Source organism: Erithacus rubecula (assembly GCF_903797595.1).
Source record: "Erithacus rubecula genome assembly, chromosome: 20".
Taxonomy (NCBI): Eukaryota; Metazoa; Chordata; class Aves; order Passeriformes; family Muscicapidae; genus Erithacus; species Erithacus rubecula.
The window spans coordinates 6330108-6353590 of NC_136672.1; the positions used below are offsets into that span (position 1 = coordinate 6330108).

General features: G+C 38.7%; 1 protein-coding gene across 3 annotated transcripts in view; it reads right to left on the reverse strand.

The window, feature by feature from the left end:
- SPAG9 (sperm associated antigen 9) overlaps positions 1–23483 on the reverse strand; it is a 57462-nt gene that overhangs the window by 11831 nt on the left and 22148 nt on the right. For 2 of the 3 annotated variants that reach the window (XM_079323843.1, XM_079323842.1), the window contains exons 4-19: positions 20578–20672; positions 15754–15907; positions 11910–12120; positions 11314–11413; positions 10623–10744; positions 7517–7574; positions 6813–6965; positions 6675–6726; positions 6162–6292; positions 5010–5066; positions 3976–4149; positions 3204–3333; positions 2860–2952; positions 2407–2574; positions 1546–1717; positions 220–447 (exon numbers count right to left, since the gene is read on the reverse strand). In XM_079323843.1, coding sequence (XP_079179969.1) covers positions 220–447; positions 1546–1717; positions 2407–2574; positions 2860–2952; positions 3204–3333; positions 3976–4149; positions 5010–5066; positions 6162–6292; positions 6675–6726; positions 6813–6965; positions 7517–7574; positions 10623–10744; positions 11314–11413; positions 11910–12120; positions 15754–15907; positions 20578–20672 — 2098 coding nt within the window. Of the gene's footprint in view, positions 1–219; positions 448–1545; positions 1718–2406; positions 2575–2859; positions 2953–3203; positions 3334–3975; positions 4150–5009; positions 5067–6161; positions 6293–6674; positions 6727–6812; positions 6966–7516; positions 7575–10622; positions 10745–11313; positions 11414–11909; positions 12121–15753; positions 15908–19590; positions 19767–20577; positions 20673–23483 lie in introns of those variants that run through there. The other variant, XM_079323844.1, reaches the window with a different exon arrangement.

Consider the following 23483-nt stretch of genomic DNA (forward strand, 5'->3'; position numbering starts at 1 on the left):
AGCAAGCACAAGAATTCTCCCAAAAGAATCTGCAAGAAGCAGCTGCCAATTCCCATTTCATGTCACCTCCACCACGTTTTCAGCTACAATTTACAGATGTACAGTGAGTTTGTGTTACCACAGCTTACACTGCTACCCTCAGTAGTTGCAACACTTATTTCCAGCAGCACCTGGAGGTGTTTGGCCAGCCCTGGCACACCTGCAGTGTTTATCACATACCTGACTGTTGCTCTGCCACAGGTGAGGCCCCATTGGTGTCGTGGGCAGCAGGAGCCCCTGTGAGACCCTCAGCAGTGCAGCCCACCACAGTGATGCCCCCCAGCAGGCTGTCAGTCTCAGCAGAGCTGTTGCTGGTCATACTGCCACACAGGGAGGATTTGTCCACTTGGCTGGAATCTGCTTCCTGGGACCCTTCTTCTCCTGCAGGGTAATCTGTTTCCCTTGCACCTGAAAGAGATTAAACTTAGAATAACATGATATCCTGAGCTCCAAGGGGACCCACAAAGATCCAGTCCAGCTCCTGGCCCTGCACAGACACCCAACAATCCCACTCTGTCTCAGAGCATTGTCCAAGCACTCCTGGAGCTCCTGCTGCCATGATCACTGGCCTGGGGAGCCTCTTCAGTGCCCCATCACCCTCTGGGGAAGAATCTTTCCCTGATATCTAGCCTAAACCTTCCCTGACACAACTTCAGGACATTCCCTTGGGCCCTGTCACTGGGTTTTTTTCATAGGGATTAAGCTGAATAATTTCTTTATCTCATAACTAAGCTTCAAACAGAATGAGCTCTCCAGCAACTGACAATAAACATGCAGACAGCCTCTTCCTACAAGGTTATTTTAACATGATCAGCAAGCACGGATCATGTTTGTGGATATTGTCACACAGCTCACAAAACAAAATCAAGATTGACATATGCTGCACTACAATGTCATTCACTGTATTTCAATCTGCACTTTTCCAAATAGCTTATTTCTATTTTCATTATATCTTCCTCTAAAATTAGATTTCATAACAATGCATGTACACAATGGCACCTATCTATATCTTTATGAATAATTTAGGTGCAACAGATCCTTTGTTCTGGAAGAAAAACCTTTTTCTCATGTTCAATCCTCTTATACTTTCAAGACTTAAAATACACTCAAATGCAACCAGGATTCCCTCTGCAGGGAGCTCCAAGACTTGCTGCTTAACTTCAAGAGTCTGAAGAGGTCAAAAAAGCAACCAATATATTATTCTTTTTGTGATGTTTTCAATTCCATCAAATATTGACACTGTTGCATAGTTTATAGTACATCAAACAAAATAGCTCCCCTTGGCTGCTGACATCTTTCTGATTTTTGGTTAATTTATGTTAACAGCCAAGTGAAGAGTGAAACAGTGGGTAGAAATGCAATACTTTAATGTACAACTAAACTCTTATTGCTGTGTTACAGTAACTTTTTATCACACTAGGTAACAAATCTATGTATTTTCATGGTATAAGAAAAGTTGAAAAAGAAGCATTTAAAAAGCAGAGCTGAACCAGCCCAAGTGTTTACCTGGCACGCTGGCAATACAAAGCACATGAGAATTGCAAACAATGAAACTGTCCAGAATATTCCCTGGTTGATTTGCATCAATAATGATAACTTTTGTAGCAGAATGTGTGCTAGTACAGATCCAAACTAGACTGGATAATTCTTCCTGATGTTTCAGTTCCTTCTGCTGATCCTGAAGGAGAACAAAGGCAGAAATGAACAACAGAAAGAGGGACAAGAATAGAATTATTACCTTTGATCTTTTATGGTCTTACATTTTCACCTACAGAAATATATATAAATATGTGGGAAGTTAAATATCTTCAATGCCATTGGAAAACTACACAGTTACTTGTTCTTTATGTATCTGAAGTATAAAGCTCCCTCATATTTCATACTTCTATTAAAAATATATAAAACATTATAATTACACTGCATAATTATACAGTCAGACCAGTATAAAATAAAAAGCATTACTGACATGCCAACTGCCACACTCAGTATCACCACAGGTCAATGTGACATCTCAAAACACTTCAAAATTAAGGCTTTATTTTTATGCCCTTAATATGAATTCCACTCATGGCAGTTAGAACATAAACAGTTCTGTCACAAATGGTTTTTAAAGGAGGCAGCACTGACATAAAGCAGTACATCATTTTGATGTAAAACTAATTTGCTCCTGAGATTTGCCAGTAAGGGAAGAATCAAAGTATTTAATAGCTGGATTCAATAATCCAAATATCCTGGGCTAACGACTAACAAAAAAAAAAAATCTATTTGTAACCAATGAACCTGATTAGAAAATACTTTATTATTCTACAATTACACAGTAAAGATATATAACTATATAAATTATTAAATGTGCCTTGCAGTGCTTACCTTGAGCTCCTGGTCTAGTTTATCTAAGCTGCTCTGGGATCCTGTTTGCTGCTTGTTGCCATCTGCATCCACACCACTCACATCATTGTAGAACACACTGGCACCAACCACAGACCCTCCATCTCGTGTCTTCCCTCCTGACAGGTTCACCCCTACAGCACACCACAGCTTGGGAAAAAAGAGAAATGTTTCACTTGAATCTCCAACTAAAAAAAAGAGATGCAAACATTGTTAAATATGCTAAGTGACATCAACATTATTATATATCCGAAATCCATTTTAAGTTACTATTTACAAATAAAGTCACATATATTTTACTGAGACATAAATTCTTCTTAACTGTGTTTTAAGAAGAAACAACTTAATTTAAAAAAGAATGCAATTGAATCCAAAACAAAAATATTGAAGATATAGTTTGCCCATGTCTCTCTATCACCACTGGAAATATCCTACCTTCATAGAGGTATCCTTCTCATCCAAAGGTCTCAGGTAAACAGGTACAGGCAAGTTCTTCATCTTATTTTCACCCTGTCCACCATTTGCCACCTAGGTAAAAAAACAAACAAACAGGAAAAATTTTACCTTTAAAAGAGGTTTACAATCTTTGGAACGAGTTGCTTGGAATTTATTAAACACACCTAAGAGTTTTGCATTGCTGTTTCCTTTAGAAAGATTCTTTACTGCTAAATCCAACAAAAAAAAAATAGCTGGAATCACTCAAACACAAGCTGTGAAATCATACCCTTATTAAAATATAACAAAAGATGAAGTTGTTATTACACTAGAAGACATCCTACCTGTTTGTACTTCTGAGGTAGACTCCAGCCAAAAGCCTGCACTCTGCCATCCTCCTTCTGGACATGAGCTTTGACCTGGCGGTACTGCTCCCTCTTCTGCTCCCGGCGTGAGGCCAAACTGGCTTCAGTTCTGGCCAACAACAGGACAGACACTGCTCATCTGTGCTCTTTAGAGTATCTTGTGCAATGAGAATTGCTGCTAAACTAGTAAGCAAGGTCTCTGTGGAAGCACTGGGTTACCAAGGATATCCCTAGTTTTTTTACCTATAAAACAGCAGGTTTCCTGTGGGCTATTTTTAAGGGATTGGTGAAAAACAGGTAAAACCAGAAAGTTTATTGCCAGCATTCTTAAAAGAAATTAATTTGGGTTGTGTAGCTTTTCTAGGAGCTTTAAAGGCTGTAACTCACAAGGATATATTGCCAAAAAAGCACAGGAGAAAAAAATATAATTGCAGATTCTTGTTACCCTGACTCTTAAGTGAACCTGAAGTACCTGTACAGTTATTGCCCACTACAACATTTGCCTATAAAAGTGTACCAAGTGTTGCCTCCTGTGCCTAAATGCAATAGTTTTCTGCAAGACAGTGGTATTTAGCAAATAGAATATTTCAGCCACTGCTGCACATTTCACTTTGCACTTGAGTCCTTTTGAGTCAACACTCACTTCAGGAGAGTATTATACTTCACCTAGCAGCATGCTAGTAATCTCAGAGAATTAAAGAGTAAACACCTGATAGAGCATATCTACTAGTATAAAACCAAAATGTCTTACTCTTCACTGAGGAATTCAAAGGCTTTAGATTTGTCACTGGGTAATTGAGATAAGGTGCTGCTTCTTTTCTTGACTGATGGAGTAATGTGTGAGGTTGGAGCATTGTATTTAACATTGACAGGAGGTTCTGGTTTCTTTGCTGTATTGCTGGATGAACTAAAGAGCCTGCTAAAACTAGAAGAAGAGAAAAAAGACAAGAGTCAAGATTTGTCAGATCCAAATTTGACTATGCAGGTGAAACACCACATATGCCAGCCTGCTCAAAACTTTAAAGTAAGAAACTGGAGCCCAACATAGCAGCAGCCACCACACACTCAGCAACACTCTCAAAGCACAAAAACTCATGTCTGTAAGAAAAATTCTAAAAGGATTATCCCATTTATCAAATCCAATGGAAACTTCATCTTGAATTAACACCTACAGGGAATCAACAAAATTGGGATGTGAACATCACACCTGGAAGACAGTTCTTTGAAGGACATTAGCTCATGCAGAGAGTATTTTAAAAACTCCACTATTTTCTAGGCAACAAGATAAAACAGTTATCAGCAAATCACAACATCAAAAGGATTATTTAACAAATATCTTGTTGTGAAAAACACTGGTTTAGATTTAAAGAGCTTGAAGTCAGCAAGGAGAATGTAACAATCAGTAAGTTGTACTTCACAGAAGGAAAAGAGCTGAAATAAATGCAATCCACACATGCTATTCAGGTTTTTACTTTTCATCATAAAAATGAATCCAGAAAAAATGTTCAGAACAAGAATCCTGGTGCACATTCAGCAAGAAAAAAAAAAATCCAGCACTTTGGTATTTAATGTCACAAAGTGCACAGCCACTCACTGCATGCTGCAGCTTACAATGCATTTTGTCTTCAGACCAGTCTTACCGAGTTGGTATGCTGGGCAACAAGAGGAGAAGGGTTAAGATATCTTCATCTGCCAAAAAATAATTAGCTAACATACACAAATGTGCCAGCTAATTGGTTAGGGTCTGTATTTATTTCAGCCAGTGAGTTGTGTTTCTATACTTACAATTGCCAAATGCTTGATCTTTTCTTCTCCTGCATGGCTGGATTTTCTCTGGATGCTCTAAAAGAAATGAATTTCAAGTTTACTGAGTAAGCAACAACTAAAAAAGGAAAAGGAATGGAAAAGTGTGTAACTGTTATTATTTTAAAAAGGATAACATCTTGAAAATAACAAAGACTACTACTTCTTTACTGATCAGAGCACAATATTGAAATTCCCACTAGAGAAAATAAAGTTACATAATAAACTTCATCCACACTTCTTTGCATCCCAAACAAACTGGCAACTTTTCAGACAGAAGACAAAAGTCTGCATAACACTTCATAATGAAAAATGCTCGAAGAAAGGAGCAAGCTGTTTTAAATTATTCTGCCCCCTATTTAATATTTTAACTATTGCTTTTTGTTTTAAAGCCTATTAATCTTCAATGCATGAGTAAATAATTGATAAAGTGAGCCACAGATAAGAGATATGAGATGATTTCCACAGCAGACAACAGCTAGAGAAGAACAAGCCATGGCTGTTGGGAATGTGCATTTTTCCTCCCCAAGGGTCACAGGCATGAGGACAATGGGAACAATTACATGTCACTGCTGCCCATGGCCAGCAGGCAGCACCACAGCCTCTGGTTCCTGTGGCCAGGGACAAGGATGAGCTGGGCTGAGGTCTGAGGCAGAAGACTTAGGTTTTTAAACCATACCTTCCAAAGAACTGAATATTCAGGATGCAAATGAGACCAAATCACCATCTCTACTGCTTATATTTAACACACCTTGCAGAACTTTAAACTGTTTTATCCTGAGCAACTCAAGTCCTTCCAAAGGAATTATGCTCAGCCAGGAGATACATTAACCCTATTTTGATATCACAAGGTATGTGTACACACAGTAATTTTTACTGCCCACCAGATTAACATTATTTACAATTATCAGCTTTGGTAACTGCTCCAAAACGAGCATCCCTTGAAAAAAATGTGTGCATTTCACATCATGTGAAGTAATACATCTTCACTGAGGTCTCACTCTGATAAATTATATCCCCAATACTTAAAAACAACCTTCCTCATGGGCACGAGGAAAACAAGCAGAAAGCAACGAGCCTGTTGAGCAGGCTAAAACCCACAAGGAGCTGCAGCTTCTGCCAGAGCCTTGTCACCTGATCATCTCAGTCCATCGCACGGCCTCCTGCAGCTCCATCAGCCTCTCCTTGTACTGGTTCCTCTCCATCAGCACTCGCGCCATCTCCACGCGCGTGAAGCGCTTCCGCTGCGCCGTGGGCACGTCGCTCTGCGCACAGGACACAGCTGCCAGCCAGCACCTGCACAGCCCCCCTGCCTCCCAGCACCTCTGCTGGCCAGGCTAGGGCACTGTTCCACATTCCCAAATCCATAAACTGTTTGAAATCTTTATTTTCCTCTCCTCCCATCCTTTGTATGCGATATAATGTGAATAAAAAGAGTTCTTCAAAAAAAGAGTGCGGTAATAGTGAGCAAACTAATCATTGTCAGTTTAAGTTTACTTGTGCTCTTTAGATCTTCTGTCATTTTTATAAAGGGAGGAACTTTACCACCGCTCATAAAGCAGTAAGTTTTAGTAGAATTCACTAAGCACATGGACTTTTAATGTCCCACTGAATTACACACACAAAAGCACACACACATACACTTACATCATCATCCTCTTTAGCCTTCTGTCTTGCTTCCTCTGCTTCTGCACGAGCTCTAAACACAAAGTAAAAAACAGCTGCATTAAATACCACAGTAGAGGTCTTATTTTCTCTTTATTACAATCACAAAATTAAACTTACTTTCTCAGCTCTTCTTCCAGTTCTTTATTCTTCTCTTCAAGCTTTTGTTTCGCTTGTTTTACAGCCTCTAATTCACCTTGTAGTACATCCTTCTCACAGGTCAATTCATCCACCTTTGCTATTAAATCATTCTTCACTACATTCAATGCATTTCTACACAAACATTGAAAACACATGGATATAAGGATGGTCTCAAAGTTCAGCTTCAGCTTTGTTTTATTTACACATTTTTATGTGTAACATTTATACACATTTTTTACACAGAGCTGCTGTAAAGGAGATACAGCTTTCTTAGAGGTCAAACCATCTCTCCCCAAAATCTCCAACATTGAAACACATTCACATTCTCTCTGTTAGAAAAAAGTACTGATAAATCAGTTTGCTTAGAATAAATTCCTCAACAGTGCTCCAGTGGATTTGATTTTGCACTTAAAGCTGAGTGTCTGATAGGGAGTTGATCTCATCAGGACACAGCAATGCATTTCTTGGAGCCTTACAAGGATAAAAGCATATTTTGCTTCTTAGGTCCTTAATTTCTAGAAGAAGACCAACTCAGACAAATACACCTACAAATTCAAAATACTCACACCCCCACTACTCTTAGAACTGAAAGCACACTTGTATAGTTTCAATTCTGTATCAGGATATTGAAGATATAATGAAGTAACTGGAAGTCAATATTTTTAACAAACATTCTCACTTACTTTGTCTCCAGCAGCTGAGTGTTTTCCAAAATAAGGTTTTCAACCTCACGCCCCATTCCTTTCCAAAGGAAACAAACACATGAAATTAGCAAATAAAATGAAAGTTTTCACAAAACTTATGTTTAACCATTGTCTAAAGTCAGCTAAATTTTAAGAATGACAAACTTGCCAGAAGAACTGTGAGCTATCTGAAGTTTCAGATCCAACCTACCTTCTACAATCTTTCCCTCCCACCACCTTCTCCCAGTCTGACTTCAATTAAAGCCCAAAGACATCCCTGATGAAGCACAGGCCAAGTAAATATACTCTGTATATTTAGATGATATTACAGTACTAAGTCAAAAACCAAACACAGCACATGTTGCAGAAATATTAGACCACCAAAAGTTAAGTTTAAAATGCTCAACTGTCTTTTACACCATGTTAGATACCAAAGTGTATCAGTTACAGACACAAGACATGCTGAATAAAATTCAGATTGTGAAAGCCCTGCAGATTTCCCCAGAGCAAATGATACCTTACCAAAGAAATTATGGTCTTTAAAGCCCATGCATTCCATGTAGAGCAAAAACAAGAACAAGAAACATTTCATGTGAGGTGTAGTATGAGCGAGGAGCAGTAAGAGATTTAGATTTAGGAAGTAAGAGCAAACTAAAACAAAGCCACCACCAAAAATCTGAAGTGGGATGTGATGTGATTAGAAGCAGGATTTATACAGAAAAATGATGTTGAAGAATTTAAGTTTGTCACAACCATTTCCATTGGTTAAGCCTCTTATAAAAATCAGTTAACTTAATAAAAGTCTCTCATTTTCTGTGAAATAATTTAGAAGCACAGTCCTTGGAAGAAATTCTAAACCATTCAGAAATTTCCAATTAATATGCTATTATAGGAAAAAAGTGAACATAACCATAACTTTTCAAGTAACTACTTCAGTGTTATTTAAATTTCTGGAAATTAATTTCTCACCCTATTTTTTGCATATCTAATACAATTTTCAGAATTTTAAAAAAGGTAATTTCAGGAGAGAATAATTATTTTGCATCTTGCACAGCAAAATAATTACCACAACAGATAACACCAGAAATTATGTTAATTCAAGATTAACATAATGAATGAAAAAGGTATCTTAATGGTGGAGGCCTTTTAAAATACTTTAGTAACACAATCTTCTAAGCAACTCTGGCAGCAGAAGACTTTAAAGATATTTGGATAACAAAGAAAAAAAAAAAGGTATCTATAAATAGACATGCAAGTCAAAGTTCCCTCTTTTGACATTTCCCTCTCTGGGTTTTGGATTAAAAGTAAATTACATTTACTGAAGTAACTTAGATCAGCCATATTTATCAATATCTGGAGAAATCCCCCATACTGCAGCCATCAAGAGATTTTACTCAAGTTGCTATTGCTTTTTAAACATCTGCAATATTCACAGATAAAAGTACATAGGATCATGTCCAACAGGTTTCAGGATCTTTTATAATGCAAGAACAAAAACTAGAAAGCCAGAGTGCAACAGCAATAAAAAAAAAAAAAGTTACCAAGCAGGGAAAAAATGCACAGAATGTATTTTATGAGAGCAGCAGCCAAGAATGCCTAACTGGAGAAGCAACAGATTTCAAAGATTTTTTGAAAAGAGAAGCATACACACCAGAATATTCCCCTGGGTATGCAGCCCAAGAGAAAACAGATTAGAGAATCCCAATTAACTACTTTTACATAACTCCATACTGAAGTTTAATGCTCACTTAGAACATGTCCAAATTTCAAACACACAGACTATCCTGGATGGAGGTGTGGCTTTTCAGGTTTTGGACTATAGTTGTTCTCAAAGTGAAATCACAACTCTAAAATAAAATTTCCAGACCAACACATTCTGCATAACAAATGCAGGTAGAACTCTAGGCTTAGTTTGCACACACTGGTGTTTCCAGCAATAGATTTACAGAAAATGGTGATAAACTAACTGACAAACCTTTAATAAGTTATACAAAAAGTTTATTATTTTTTGCCTATGAAAAACAAAGCATTAGAATCAGGACATCCTGACAAGTAGTTTGATTTCTTTAATCAATTTATCACAGCAAAGAGATGGATGTTGCTCCATGTTAATACTTCTCCAGTATCTATATTTTTGCATGCAGAATGTGTGATTAGTTGTCCCTGTGACAATGAAATGACATCCAAGAGTTTGGATGGAGTATGACAGTAAGGATGTGGAGAGCCTCAGAGTGACAATACAGAAAAACCATCTCAGACTGGAGATAGGCCCATTACTTCCAGTGAGTAACATCTGCAGAAATGTCATCTGTTTGATGTGAAACAGGGTTCTGGAGGAACACTGAACAATCAGAAATCCAGATTGCACACAGGAGTTTTAACAGTCCTAACAATCTGCATTTTTGCAGGCTCAGAGGACAGAAGCAAACAAGCTGCTGATTGTCTGCACACAACCCATTTTGAAAGCACCTGAGGCTGGCATCTGCATTTTACACATTCCACAGTACCAGCTTTCATTATTTCAAAATGAGGTCTGAATAATTATATAGCAAAAAATATCTTGCTATATTGTTTAAAGAAAGATTATTCTTCTGATGACCTTTTTGATCTTGCTCAACTCAAAACTCAAGGTTTTTTTTCAGTCAGCATAGAAGTAACAGCAAGCTGCTTAGGGGAAGGAGAAATATGGGTTTCCCCTCCCCTATCAATTAACAGTTTGATTCTCAAATTACCACCATTTCATTTGCTGCAATTCTCTTTCAAGTTAAAATCCCTAAGGAATGACAAAGCCAGGCCACTACAGATCAGGCATGACCTGAATAAAACTACTTAAAACTAGTGCAAGACAAAAATCCTTCCTTGAGATAAAAATCCTTATGTAAGAACATACAGGGAGAAATAGAGAATAGTATAAGAAGTGTCCCAAAAGATTAAGATCATTATACAGAGAGAAAGAACAAACACTTTCTTCTGCTTTTGCATTCCAATAACGACCTTAGGATGCCACTCAAACAATTTTAATGCAAATGAAGCCTGGCAATAATAATTAAGCACTTCCTAAAAAGGAAAATTGCTGTATACAGCATCTTTAAATAACCTTTCTTACCCAGTAAATCTGCACCTTCATCCACGTCTCCAATTAGGCCAGAACCAGCAGATGACAGCTCTTCAAAGAGTGACTCTGTGTTACGGTCAAATGCTTTGTTCTTGATGCCTTTGGTGGGAGTGCTGGCCAGAGAATTAAACAAGACATGAAAAAACAGGGAGATAACACTCTCACAACAAAGAAAAGCTTTCTCTGTAATTTTTACCAGTAGTTCACTAGTTCCCTCAAACAAACCCCACAAGCTTGCAGCTGGTTTACAAGTTCTAGGTTGTATTTTCAAATACTGCTTTGCCATCAAGATCTCAAACTTGAAGAGTTGCTGATACTGAGCTGGACAGGATTTTAATAAATTGAAGCATATCAAGTTTTGGCCTATAGAAATTCAGTTGTGTCAGGACTTAGTCAGCCCAAATGCCTGAAGAACAGACAGCTCAGCTAAACTGGAAGTCATTCAATATAATAAGAATGCAAGAGAACTGAATAGTAGGAGGTCAAAATATTCCTCTGGACAGAGAAGGGGCTCCTTTCACACAAAGCTCTTACACCCTTAAGATTCACCATGCAGGGTAATTCTACTGCTCTCATCATAAGAATGAAACAAAGACAGGAAAAAGGAAAATTCCCATACACAGCATCTTTAAACAACCTTCTAAAATTTGTCACCTTCATCCAATCACAACACACAACTTACCTGGAACCCTTATATCCACTGAGATCTTTATCCATATCCAACTCTGGAGTTGACTCAATGATTGCCTGAACTTCAGATTTTTCTTCATTTTCATTTCCCCCTGGGGCAAAGCAAGTGGTACATGGCCATAAACAAAATCATCATGACATATTAAATACATGTAGTAGCTCTTAAGCAATCACCAACTTATGACACTTCTGTTCAAAGACTTATCAAGGTAATTAAATGAAAAGACCCACAGATTTTGATACTCTAGTGCAGACACTGAAATTTCTAAGTGTCTCCTGAATTTAACACAAGTCATCCAACAGCAGTTATTTCCTACTATGTCTGTAATTGAAACCAAGATGTCCAACACTTAATGACTCTTTGTGCCTTTCCTACTGCCAAATAAATGTCATAAATAACTCTGATTCTCAAGAAAAAAGGACTAAAGTCACCAAGAAACAACAGACTTATCTCTGATTAATATTCTGTACTCCTTAAAATATTGAGTAAAACCCCCATTCTCATTTGTGGCACAACAAAAGATAATTAATAAGTGATCAAATATGAGGTCCAGAGTAACCCTACATTAAGAAGTTAAAGCAGCTCACCAGTGCAAATATTTCTTGTCTCTTGAGCTGCCTGTACTTCAATATTCTTGCTTACATCCAGCTTCTCATTTGACATCTCTGTGTCCTTTGCAAGCCCTTCAACATTTTCCTTTTGAGGGGTTTCAGCAGGCAGCACAGGAGCATCTGAAGCAGCTGTGGATGCTGGAGTAGTACATTTGGAGCCTGCCTGGCTAACATCAGAGAGCTCATCCTAGAATTGCACCATTAAAAGGGTTATTAGAAGATTTGGGCATATAAACTAAGGAACAGACAATAAAATCACTGTATTTTACTGAAAATTATGCAAATGCAAAGATAGATGAATAAAAATAATATTTGAAGCCAGTAGTCATCTTCAGCCTATGGCTGTTTCACTCTTGTTAAGGCAGTTATAGCTACATAAAAATGCCTTTATTTATAATAATAATGTTTGATTTCAGCTGACAATTTTAGGCACTACTTTTCTATTAAGTCTTCCAGAAAACAAGCAGCATTCTCAATCTAAGAGTCCTTCTAGCTGCACAATGAACTGCTTCATCTTCCCAAAGCTGTTATAAAATTAATGGTATGGAATATACATGGTACCTTAAAAAGCAGCCCTGAAGCACTGATGCAAACATGGATTTAACTGATATAAAACTGTAGTAATTAATACAATCATAATCACAGAATGGTTTGGGGTTGGGAGAGATTAATTATGGATTTAGTCCAGGTGCTGGACTCCAGACTGGGACCATCACTCAGAGCTGCATCAGGCACTGGGTGGGAGGGCAGAGTGGATTGTGTGTGACATAAACAGAGGCCACTACCTGAATATCCCAACAGCCCTTTTTTGGCTCTTCTCTCATCCCCTTCATTCACATTTTACCTCCCATTTATTCCCAGACCCACATCAAATGTCTGATTTATGACTTAAGCAGTGAACAACAGCTCACTGCAGAGAGGAAAGCAAGTCTGCCTGTTTGGGCAAATAGTTTCCAGCACACACTATTAGAAGAAAATGGTTGGGGAAAATAAAGATGTTGAGGCTGCTGTGTGCAAAATGAAGGCAAAATGATAACTTTTAATTAAAAGTTCTTGTAGGTCTTGTTTGGAAATCAGAGCTGAAAGCAAGGCTGCTGGACAAGTCTATGACATTTTTAAAGAGAATGTGACTGAACTTGTCAAGAACAAAACAGGTTTAGATTTTGCAAAGCACAAATTCACTGTGTGCCTTTTTGAGGAGGAAATGAAACTGAATTTTAAGGTTATTTTAAAAAACATAGAAGAGACTTGCATGTAGATATACACTGTCTCACTTGTACTTAGCATAAGATTGCTATGAATTGTAACTTACAGAGTTCTCCTTTTGGAACTTACTAAGGCAGAATTTTTATTTGTTTGGGAGCAGGGAGCAAAACACACATTTATGTATATCAGCATAAATGTAAAGTTTGCATCCCATAGTAACATCTCCACATTGAATTTGCAAGCCCTAGATACAAAAAAACCACTTAATGACAGTTCTCATTTTTATAATAAATTGCAGAATAACCAATTATTAATATTTGATTTTCTGACAAAAGTATTCAGAAATATAGACACCTCAAAAGGAATAAAAGAAAAGAAAAAAACCACTCTGCAATTTACCCAATTGCCTTGTGAATGGTGAAGTTGAGGCACTGACTAATGGTTCATACTCCAGTGAGCAGATACAGAAGGGAGGAAGTGCTGCCCCTCACCAAGGGCATCCACAGCTCACACAAATGAGGAATAAAACCTCAGCAGAGCTGCTGGCTCTGTTTAAACATTTCTACATCTTTGTATTCCAAGAGCATCCACTAACTGATGCAGCACAAACTCATCACTGACTTTTGCACACAAAGCTCAAGGAAAATTGCTTGAAAGCACACAAGAAAAAATAGGGAATAGAATGGTCCTTTCCTTAAGGGAATTTCAAATCATCCCATCTACTTTATATCTCTGACTTTATTATCTATGGTATTTTTTTTAGCTTACTCTTGAAAACCATGAAGATTAAACTATTATGAATGTTTGTTCTTAGAACTAAAGAAAAGCAAAAGCAATTTCATTAAGTGACACAGAGTTAATCAGAATATCTCAAAGCCTAAACATTTGAAAGTCAGTGCTGTGTTGACTTAGCAAAATTGGCTTTTTTTGGTCATGTTGCCAAAAGACTCATCCTGAAATAAAAGAAAAAAATAGTTTAAAAATTCAATCATTATATCTGAAGGAACAACCCATCTGCAATGCTGTGCAGGAATGAGTAGAAAAGAATGACTGGTACATAATTATCTGTCATCTTACAATGACATCCAGCAATGTCACTATTGCACAAGCTACAGAATACCCAGATTTTTTCATCTCTGTCACCTCCTCTTTGTGATACTTTTGGAGGAAACACTGACCATTAATGAAAGGTTCAGGCATTAATGGAAAATAGATGCTAGAAAGCAGCAGAACCTTGTTTGTGCCTTGCACTGGATGTTGAAAATATTCAGAAGTAATAGAGAAAAAAGTTTCAAATGCTGGTTTTGACTTCAATATATTCAAACAGGTTCTGACTTCAATATTATTCAACAGGTTCACTCCAGAAGTACTTTACATTCACAGCTACTAAGTAAATATGTTGTTTTGGACTAATTAACTTATTCTGAATAAACAGATTTGAATAACTACAGTCTGTGCTATTTTGTGAGTTCTCCTTTTAGCAGTGCATTATTTTTATAAGAATTATACCAAGAAGCCTACTTTGACAATATGGATTAGTCAATTTTCTGAGGGGAAAGTTACAATCAGAGCCCTTCCACCTCATCTCCACTTACTCTCATTCATAACTTGCATATATTGTACAGAATTTATATTTCAGTCAGCTTACCCAAAATCTGCCCATTTAATGATGTTAACACCTTAAGACAAAGGGAATTGGACATAGTCAAGATCCAACCTCTTGACTAGCATCCTTTTTAAGTGACAAATTTTTAGAAGCAAACTCATATTGTGACTCTGATATCCCTATAATTAACCACTACTTACTCTTCCCATTATCTCCTTATGACCTCCATGGTAAGTAAATGGATTCCTATTACCTCCAAATAGTTTGTGTAGTTCTGATCAGGTAATATTCCCCTGCTAGATAGGTATTAAGTTCACTTAAGAGAAAACTCTTCTCAGCTGTATGCCTCTCCAGAAATAACAGTACATCCATAGGCTACCAAAAAAACCTCATCAAGAAACACATACTGGGAGGATTTACACATTCCTGAGTTCTTCACCCTGCAGATCCTCCTCCTGCTGTGCTGTGAGTGCACCCCAGACTGCCAGACTCATCACACTCCAACACCACTGCACCCATTCCTGCAGATGTTTTATTGCACCCTCTTACAGCTGGAACATAGAACAATTGCAGGAATTATAGCCAAGCTACCACTAAGGGAAATTATGATCACAGACTAATTTAGGACACTTAGGTCATTCTCAGCTTTGTGTCTACCTGTACCATACACCTGGGAGTAGGCAGAGGTTGCACAAAGAGCACTGCCTGTGTAGCAATCAAAGCTTTCCTTCTAAAGCAGCATTAATAAAGCCAATTAGCCTGTTCCCACTACCTAGTAACATATCTAGTGTAGAAAACCAATTGAGACCTTTGGACAGAGTCCTTAGCCAGAAAGAAAAAGACCCAGTACTGAGAATAAGAGGAGAGCTAACCTGTATCATCACTCATTTGGAAAATGCCCCCAAAACTTTATTTCCTGTAGTAATAAAGTTCCCTCACAGCTCAGTGGATCACCCAGCTGTGCTGTGGAGCTGTTGCAGCCACCCAAGGCAGGCAGGCTGTGCTCACCTTGAGGCTGGTGTGAGAGCGTGGCTGGCTCAGCTCGTGGAATTTCCAGTGCTCTGCCGCGGGCGTTTCTGCCGCGTCCCTCTGCGCCTCGGGCGTCAGCAGAGCATCTCCTGCAGCCAGGGGAAAGATGCCCAGGGATATTGGACGCTCCTTCCTGTTGGAAACACAGGCAGGGTTCATCAACCATCTCACATCTGCCAGTTAATTTTTCCTGCAGGCTTCTGAAATCGGCAGGGAAGTGGTGAAATTCCGGGTTCAAACATCCAGACAGTGCTCAGTGCAGACGGTGCCACAGCAGCCAATAATTCCTCGTTTCATAATTGCCAGGTCAATTCCACGGCTTTAAATAGTAGTTATTGATTTACACTGCAGCTAATCTGCAGCAAACAAAAGTTTTACAGACACAAAACACCAACAGAAGCATAAAACAAAAGTGTTTCCTTACTTCAGATTGAAAATAGTTTTCAGCAGCCACTATTAAAAATACTGTTTTGCACCTTTTTTCTCCAAGATATAAGCACATAATTTCTACAACAGCAAACAGCTCAATCATCAACTGAAGCATTTGCAAAATCGTAAACAGCAAGCCTCTTCTCAAATCATTGGGTATTTTATTCCTGAAGATCACAGAAATTACATGGATTTGTGTAAGAGAAAAGAACTGAGTCAGGGAATTACCAATGTTACAACTGGCTCAACTAAAAATTGTGTAGTTTTACCCAAGATCAGTTCAACACTCTACTTCACCCTAAAGCTGCACAAAACCTTGTCCCAGCAAAGCAAATTATTTCATCTCAAATTTTCGCTTCTTCACTCTTTCTACTTCCCTATGGCAAATAGCATTTGGAGATTCCAAAGGTTTATGTAGTAACACTCAAAAGAAACAAAAAATCCCCAGGTCAGTAGCGTGCTAAGTGAACAAAAGGATTCATTCTTCCTGCTTCATTTGTCTCTGCTAGCAAGAGACAAAACCATTGTGTGCAATGCCATTCATAGGATGCTGTGGCCAGCCCTGAAAAGGAAAAATATCAGCCAGGCCTAGAACTGAGATAAGCAAAGTGTTTGTTCAGGCAGAACAATGTAAAGCAGAAAAAAGTGATTGTAATCAACTAGCACAGTTTTAAGCATAGTAGAGGCAGAAGATAAAAAAGTGTGCAGAAGTGATGGCATAGTTTTCACATTTTAGCACTATAAAAAGTCAAGTCACAACCACACTGTGCTTTCTTTCACAAGGCCCTAAATTAAACATAACCTAACATAACATAAAGCAGAATTAGTATCTGCATGCAAAATACATGCAAATAAATATATGAAAAGAAAGCTAAGCATTTTTGGACATATTTTTTGTTTATTGACTTTGAAGAAAAGTTAGTGAAGAAGGGATTTTATTCACCAATTAATCAGTAAACTCTATTTGGTAAATTTTACATTGTCAAAATCACAATGTTCAAACAGCAAACAACTGTAGTTGGCATGAACCTTTCCAGTTCAGGTGCACAAAGATGCTCCTTGTCACAAAAACCTTTGCATCTAATTCTCACATTGGAACTATCTTGGCCTTTCAGAAATATTATTCCAAATTAAGTCATTAATTGTGAAGTAGTTTAGCACAACAAAACAGGCAGCAAAGTGAGAAAAGCAAAATCAGTCTGGGTTACAAAATTCAAAACATCAGATAATGCTCCAGCATCTGCAACTGCTGGAATGAGAAACCCCACAGTGGATTCCAAGGATTCCCACCATTGTAACAGGTCCTGCTTTGCTTTAGATTTCCCACAACTCTCAGGCATGTGGGAACAAAAGACAGGCCACAGAAGCTGAGATTGTGTCAAAAGAGGGCTGAGAGCATTTCATTGGGTAAGAAGTGCAGGAATAAAAGGAAGAAAAGCTGCCTTCAGTGGCTGCTGGAGCTGCTCCATGGGACCTGCCCCAGGCAGAGGGTGCAGCACATTTCCCTCCTGCAGGATTTGCCACAGAGCTGATCTGCTCGGAAATCCTCAGAAGAGAGGATATTACATGGGTAACAAAACAGTTCACACATAGCACTGCTTTTTTTTTTAATTAGTTTGAAATAAATTTTATAATAAACATATTTTGATGTGTTAGAACAGAGGTCAGGTGCATTGCAAGGCTGTAGAGTGAATGAAGTTTGCAAAAGAGGCTCAGTTTGGAAATTCTTATTATGTGAGTATCTGCATTAGAAGAAAAGATCCAGTTAGACTGAAGCAATTTCAATTTATTTCACTGCTTGTTGAACAGAAAGTAAAGAACCTCTTCTGCTTCCCCAGTGCCCAAAAAATATCTGGAAATGCCACAGTGAGCAGAGTGGAAGCTCTGAAAGCCTAAACTAATGTTCTGAAGTGATGCACTGAAGCATTTACAGGAACCTCTAGGAACTTTTAGATACTCACTTCTAAAATCTGACTAGTGTAAAAAAACAAACAATTCTTCTACAATTAGATTCCTTCATCCTATATTTTTATCTCTTTTTTTAAATGAGTAAAGACTCAGAAAATGAATTCTAATTCATGTAATTCCTAAAGCAAATTAGAAGGGCAGGAAAAAGCATAGCTTCCCCAAACCCCTCAAATCCCTTAAATACTCCAGGGGAGAAAAAGCACATTACAAAAACAAAAACAAAAAAACAAAAAAACAAAACACCTACTTTTTAAACAACCTGACTGTTTAAAATGTAAAAATATCTTATAAGGTATTTCTTAGTTACTGAATATGAGGTTCTGTTTTGGTTTTGTTTGGTTTCAGAATTAGGAAATATTTGTCCTGGGTTTGTGTTTCCCTCCCTTTTATACGAACAGCCTTCCTAACTAGATGAATCGATAGAGTTTCACTTGAAATTTATTTTATTTCTTCATATTTAAATATTCATTCAAGTTTTTTATAAGCTACTGGTATAAATTGGTAGTTCTTTCATCTATTGATTGCCTTTAACCTTTGGAACAACACTTCTGTACTTACAGACCCAAATTAAAAGCATAGTACCATACAAAGTCTACATGCACCAAGAATTAAGGAGGAAAAGGTCACATAACACCAATTTCCAGCATTTTTCCCATTTAAAATAAAGTACACTATTAAATTTATAACCCCAGGTAAAACATATCAAGTTTTCAGACCAGAAAGCTTCATTTTAAAACTTTTCCAGCTGTTTTCCATCTGGAATTATAGCATTAAAACATGTCAAGACTACTTCTGGCCACAATATTCTGATGCATTTCTGTCTGCCACTGCTCCAGGCACGTAGGACAAACCTGGGGGGGGGGCTGGGGACAGACAGCTGGCAACTTGCCATACAAGTACAGAAACAGAGGAGAGGATAACATTTGGCTGAACAATAGTGAATAGGTTTTAAGAGCTCTAATGCTTAAATAATGATTTTTTTTTTCCCACACCAACCAATAATCAGATTTTTTTGAAAATAACATGATCGACTAATTACTATGGTTTTAACATCAATTAACTGATCTCGCATAAGCCTTTTGATTAAAACAGGTGCAGGTTGATAGTACAAAGCCTCAGGCTGCACACAAGATCAGCCAAGTACCTGACAATACACTGAACGTGAGCTTTATCTCTGACATTAACACTGCAGCAATAAACTGATCTCAAGAGCTTTGCACACAAGAGATACATAAATGACCTTTAATAAAAGGCAACGAAAAGATAGATTGCATCTCTGTGCAGCCATAGACACATTTACAACAAAACCTGACATTTATACGCGATTTATTTCTCTAATTGGTCCCCGTTTGAAAAAGCAGGACAGAAAGCAGAGGAGCAGCAGAGCACAGGCAGAGGGGGTTCAGTGGTTCAGAGTACCTGAGGATCCTCGGCAGGTTCTGTGTCAAAGCCGGCACCCCAGTGGAAATGGAAAAGTGCACGAGCAGCAGCACAGAGAGCGACACCAGGATGGCCGAGTTAATGACCACCGCCCCGCCAACGAAGCCAAACACAAACAGCAGCATGCAGCCCGGATTCATGGCGCTGCGCTGGCATGGTGGAACGCCGGCTCCGGGAAGGCTACGCAGGGGCCGAGGGGGGATCTTTGGAGGCAAAGTCTGTCATTCAGCCGCCACCACAAAAACAATGCCATCAGCAGCAGCGGCGGCGGCGGCAGCGGCGCGTTCCACTCTTCTGCAGCAGCTCCAAAGCAATGACATCACCGCTCTCCTCCCCCTCGCCCTCCTGCTCCTCTCAGCAGCGATGCAGCAGCGCAGAGCTCGGCCAGCCCGGAGTGCTCTCCCTCCCTGCACGCAGCGTACAGAGCTCCACAGCTCCCAGAGCAGCATCGCCTATTCGCAGCGAGCCCCGAGCAGCTCCGAGCAGCCCCGAGCCGCTCCGAGCAGCCCCGAGCAGCGCCGAGCCGCCCCGAGCAGCGCCGAGCCGCCCCGAGCCGCCCCGAGCAGCCCCGAGCCGCCCCGAGCCGCCCCGAGCAGCCCCGAGCAGCCCCGAGCCCCACGCGCGCCCCTCCATCGCTCCGCACACAAAGACGCGGCCGCGCCGCGCCCGTGCCGGGACAGCCGCTGACATTTTCCCTGCCTGCCCCAACACAAACACCTCAAAAACCTCAAATTGTTTAAGGCTAATTAATGTTCCAAGTATATCTCAACTGTGCTTAGCAGCACAACAGCAAAAGCCTCTTTCCACGGATTTCTACGCTGTTCTTTTACCGCATTCTAATCACGCAACAAATCTTTCTGATTCAGCCGAACCGTTGTTGTAGGATTAAAGAACAAAGTCTTGCAAACACAAATGAATGGAATTTTTTTTTCTCATTTCAGGGTGAGAGAGCAATAAATAGCTTACCTAATTCTACTGTGTGTTGTGGATTCTAGTTGATCACCCCCTGTTAGCTGATGAAGTTTGGTTCTTTCCAAGTGCTCCATATAATTGTGTATCATCTGTTTAAAAAGACAGAAACAGCAAGAAATTGTTAGTAACATTTCCTTGTACTACAACTGCATAGCTTTTGACTAATATATTCTCCCCTGTAATGCTACATAGTAAAAGCATTTAGAAACATTAAAGAAATAAAGAAAGAAAAATTATACAGTGTGCAAAACCACAAACCAGAAGAGAAGTCCATAATAAATTAAAAATACTGGAGAAACTTCCTTGTACATTCATGCACAGGAAATACCCTAAGGGTAAAGAAAGTGCATGCAATATTTCAAACATGAGTTTGGAAAAGAAGTACCATGTTCAAATCCATTTTTGAGCCTGAAACCTCTATGTCCAGCAGATATTACCATTTTTTTACATGATACATAATAGGCTCAATAGGCCTAATTGCAAAGTACTGTGAAGGTCAGACAATATGCCCCTCAAATATTAAACACTGAATCCACAGGATAATAATGAGATTATTTCTGTAGGCAGAAATATGAAGTCCCCATTTCTTCTCAAATACAAATAAGCTTTCTATATTTTCTACAAGGGAAGTTTGGTTTTAAATTATCTAGACTGACATCTCATTAAAAGGACAGAATGGCTGTGGATTTTCAGCACTCAAGACGAGCTCTGCTCTCTTTTTCCACAAGAGACAAGTACAGACCAACATGGTATTCCTGCAGTTATGACTTATTTAATGAGCCCTAGTGCTGATGGGGAGAAGGAGCAGCTTTCACTGCATCATTCCAAGGGCTTCATTTGGACACACATCTCTGAACTTAACACTGGGAAAGCCTGAGGAAAAGCCTATGTGCAATTTGGTATTTTTAGCATTTCCAACATTCAAGTTCACAGATGAACAGGGCTCTAGGAACAATAAAGGAAGAAAAATCACAGGTGTACTGAAGAGAAATTTAATGTACTTTTTCTTCCTGAGACATATTCAGGTCATATTTTAACATCTTCCTATAGGAAAAAAAAACAAACAACTCTTTTCTTCTGCTATTCTACTCAAAGTATACAAACACTTCAGAATAGTGGTATTACCAGGCAATTGTACAACTGGTTTATATAATGTTTTCTTTTAGGGGCAGCTGCACACATGACTACTGAACTCAGCAGGACCTGGAAACCTACATTTATGTGCTACTCTCAAGACAGCTTTGATGAATCTGAGTTTGACCTTCAGGTGCCACTAACCTCAGCTAGTGCCAGCTTCTCCTCAAATGCTGCTTGCCAGCATTAGCCACATGGGAATAAATATTCCTAATTTCAGATTTTTCTGATCAAACAAACTGGCTTAAGACATGCTGACTGATGGATGTGGTACAAATCAGTAACTTATGTTAAGTGCTGGTTACATAGAGATGTTTGTCTTACCAGCATTCACCTGAACTAATAAATATAATTCAGACCAGAACAAAATATCATGCTATTTTCAGAAAAACATTATATAATATACTTGGACTGCTGTCAAAAGCTTACAACATTTATCCTCCAACAATATGCAGTTGCACCAGGCCATCCCATTTGTTTTCTGATTTTTAATGCTTGCTCACACAGAGGCAAACAAAAGGACTCAAAGCTCCACCTTCAACTATCCACATTTGGTTTTTTTTCCATTTTCACCAAGCAGCCAGGTCTAGGTATTCCAATTGTTCCTTTGTACAGTTTTACACAAATTTATTATAATGCAGACAGTTTAGAAATTCTAGGGGGGGGATTGGTCGGGGTCATACCCCAAGAGTGCCTAACTTTAAAATGCACATTTAAGATATTACCTGCCTACAAACACTCCTATTTGCAGCACACCATTTGGTCTCTCAAAATAAAATTTTAAATAGAACAACTACTGTGTTTTCAGCCAGTGAGCAGAAGATGAGTGTCTAGTACCTCTCCAGGGAACTGCTAACACATAGGAAGAAAGAATAGGGTCAGTAAAACCCACACAATTTTCATGTTTTGCAAAGGACGTGGTTTTAACCTACTCTCTTCCCTCCTCCCAGTCTGTTGTTTTGTTTACTGAAATGTCTCATCACATTTATTACCCACAGAGGCTGGAGGGCAGGTCAATTTAAAGGATTGTTCAGTTTATATTGTTCTGCAGCTGAAAACGATGCTGATAATAAAATAAGCAAATTCCTAGAATCACATACTTCAGCACAATGCATATAAGCTATAGGAACTCAAAAATAAAATGAAAATGTGTAATGCTTCATGGTAACTTAAGATTAATAGAATCATAAGGTTCTATGTGCATATGCAGTTCAGCACAGCAATTTCCCCACAGATCCAGGCTGTATGTGCTTGTGGTGTCCAAAAAAATCAGAACAGTGGCACCACCATGTAAAGGCCACTCTCTGCCTTAACCCAAGGCTCCAGGGATAAAAGTTGACAATACTGGAATAGTGTCCACAAGGAAAAAGAGTCCCTCACTCTCCCTCCCCATGGGATTGGGAGCCCCATAGCTGGTGCTGTAGAGTCCTAAGATATGGTATGTGAATTCCCAACTTGCACAAACATCATTTGAAGGGTAAAGTAATAAACACTGCAGCTTCTTGGGAAGTAAGCCCACTCTAACTGCTCATGGGCAATAAAACTTTGAAGACTCACTCCAAAACCACTGGGATTTGAACCAGATGACATTCAAAAATCCTTTTAATCTAAATGACCCTCAAGCCTTGGAATATCCATGAAGTGCCATTCTGATCCAAAAACGTGTAATGAATTAATGCACTAGAATTCTGAGGACTCAAAATCTGATTAGAAGTTCTGCTGTTTTGAGATTATTCAGCTGTTGAAATAAAAAGGTTTTAATATTA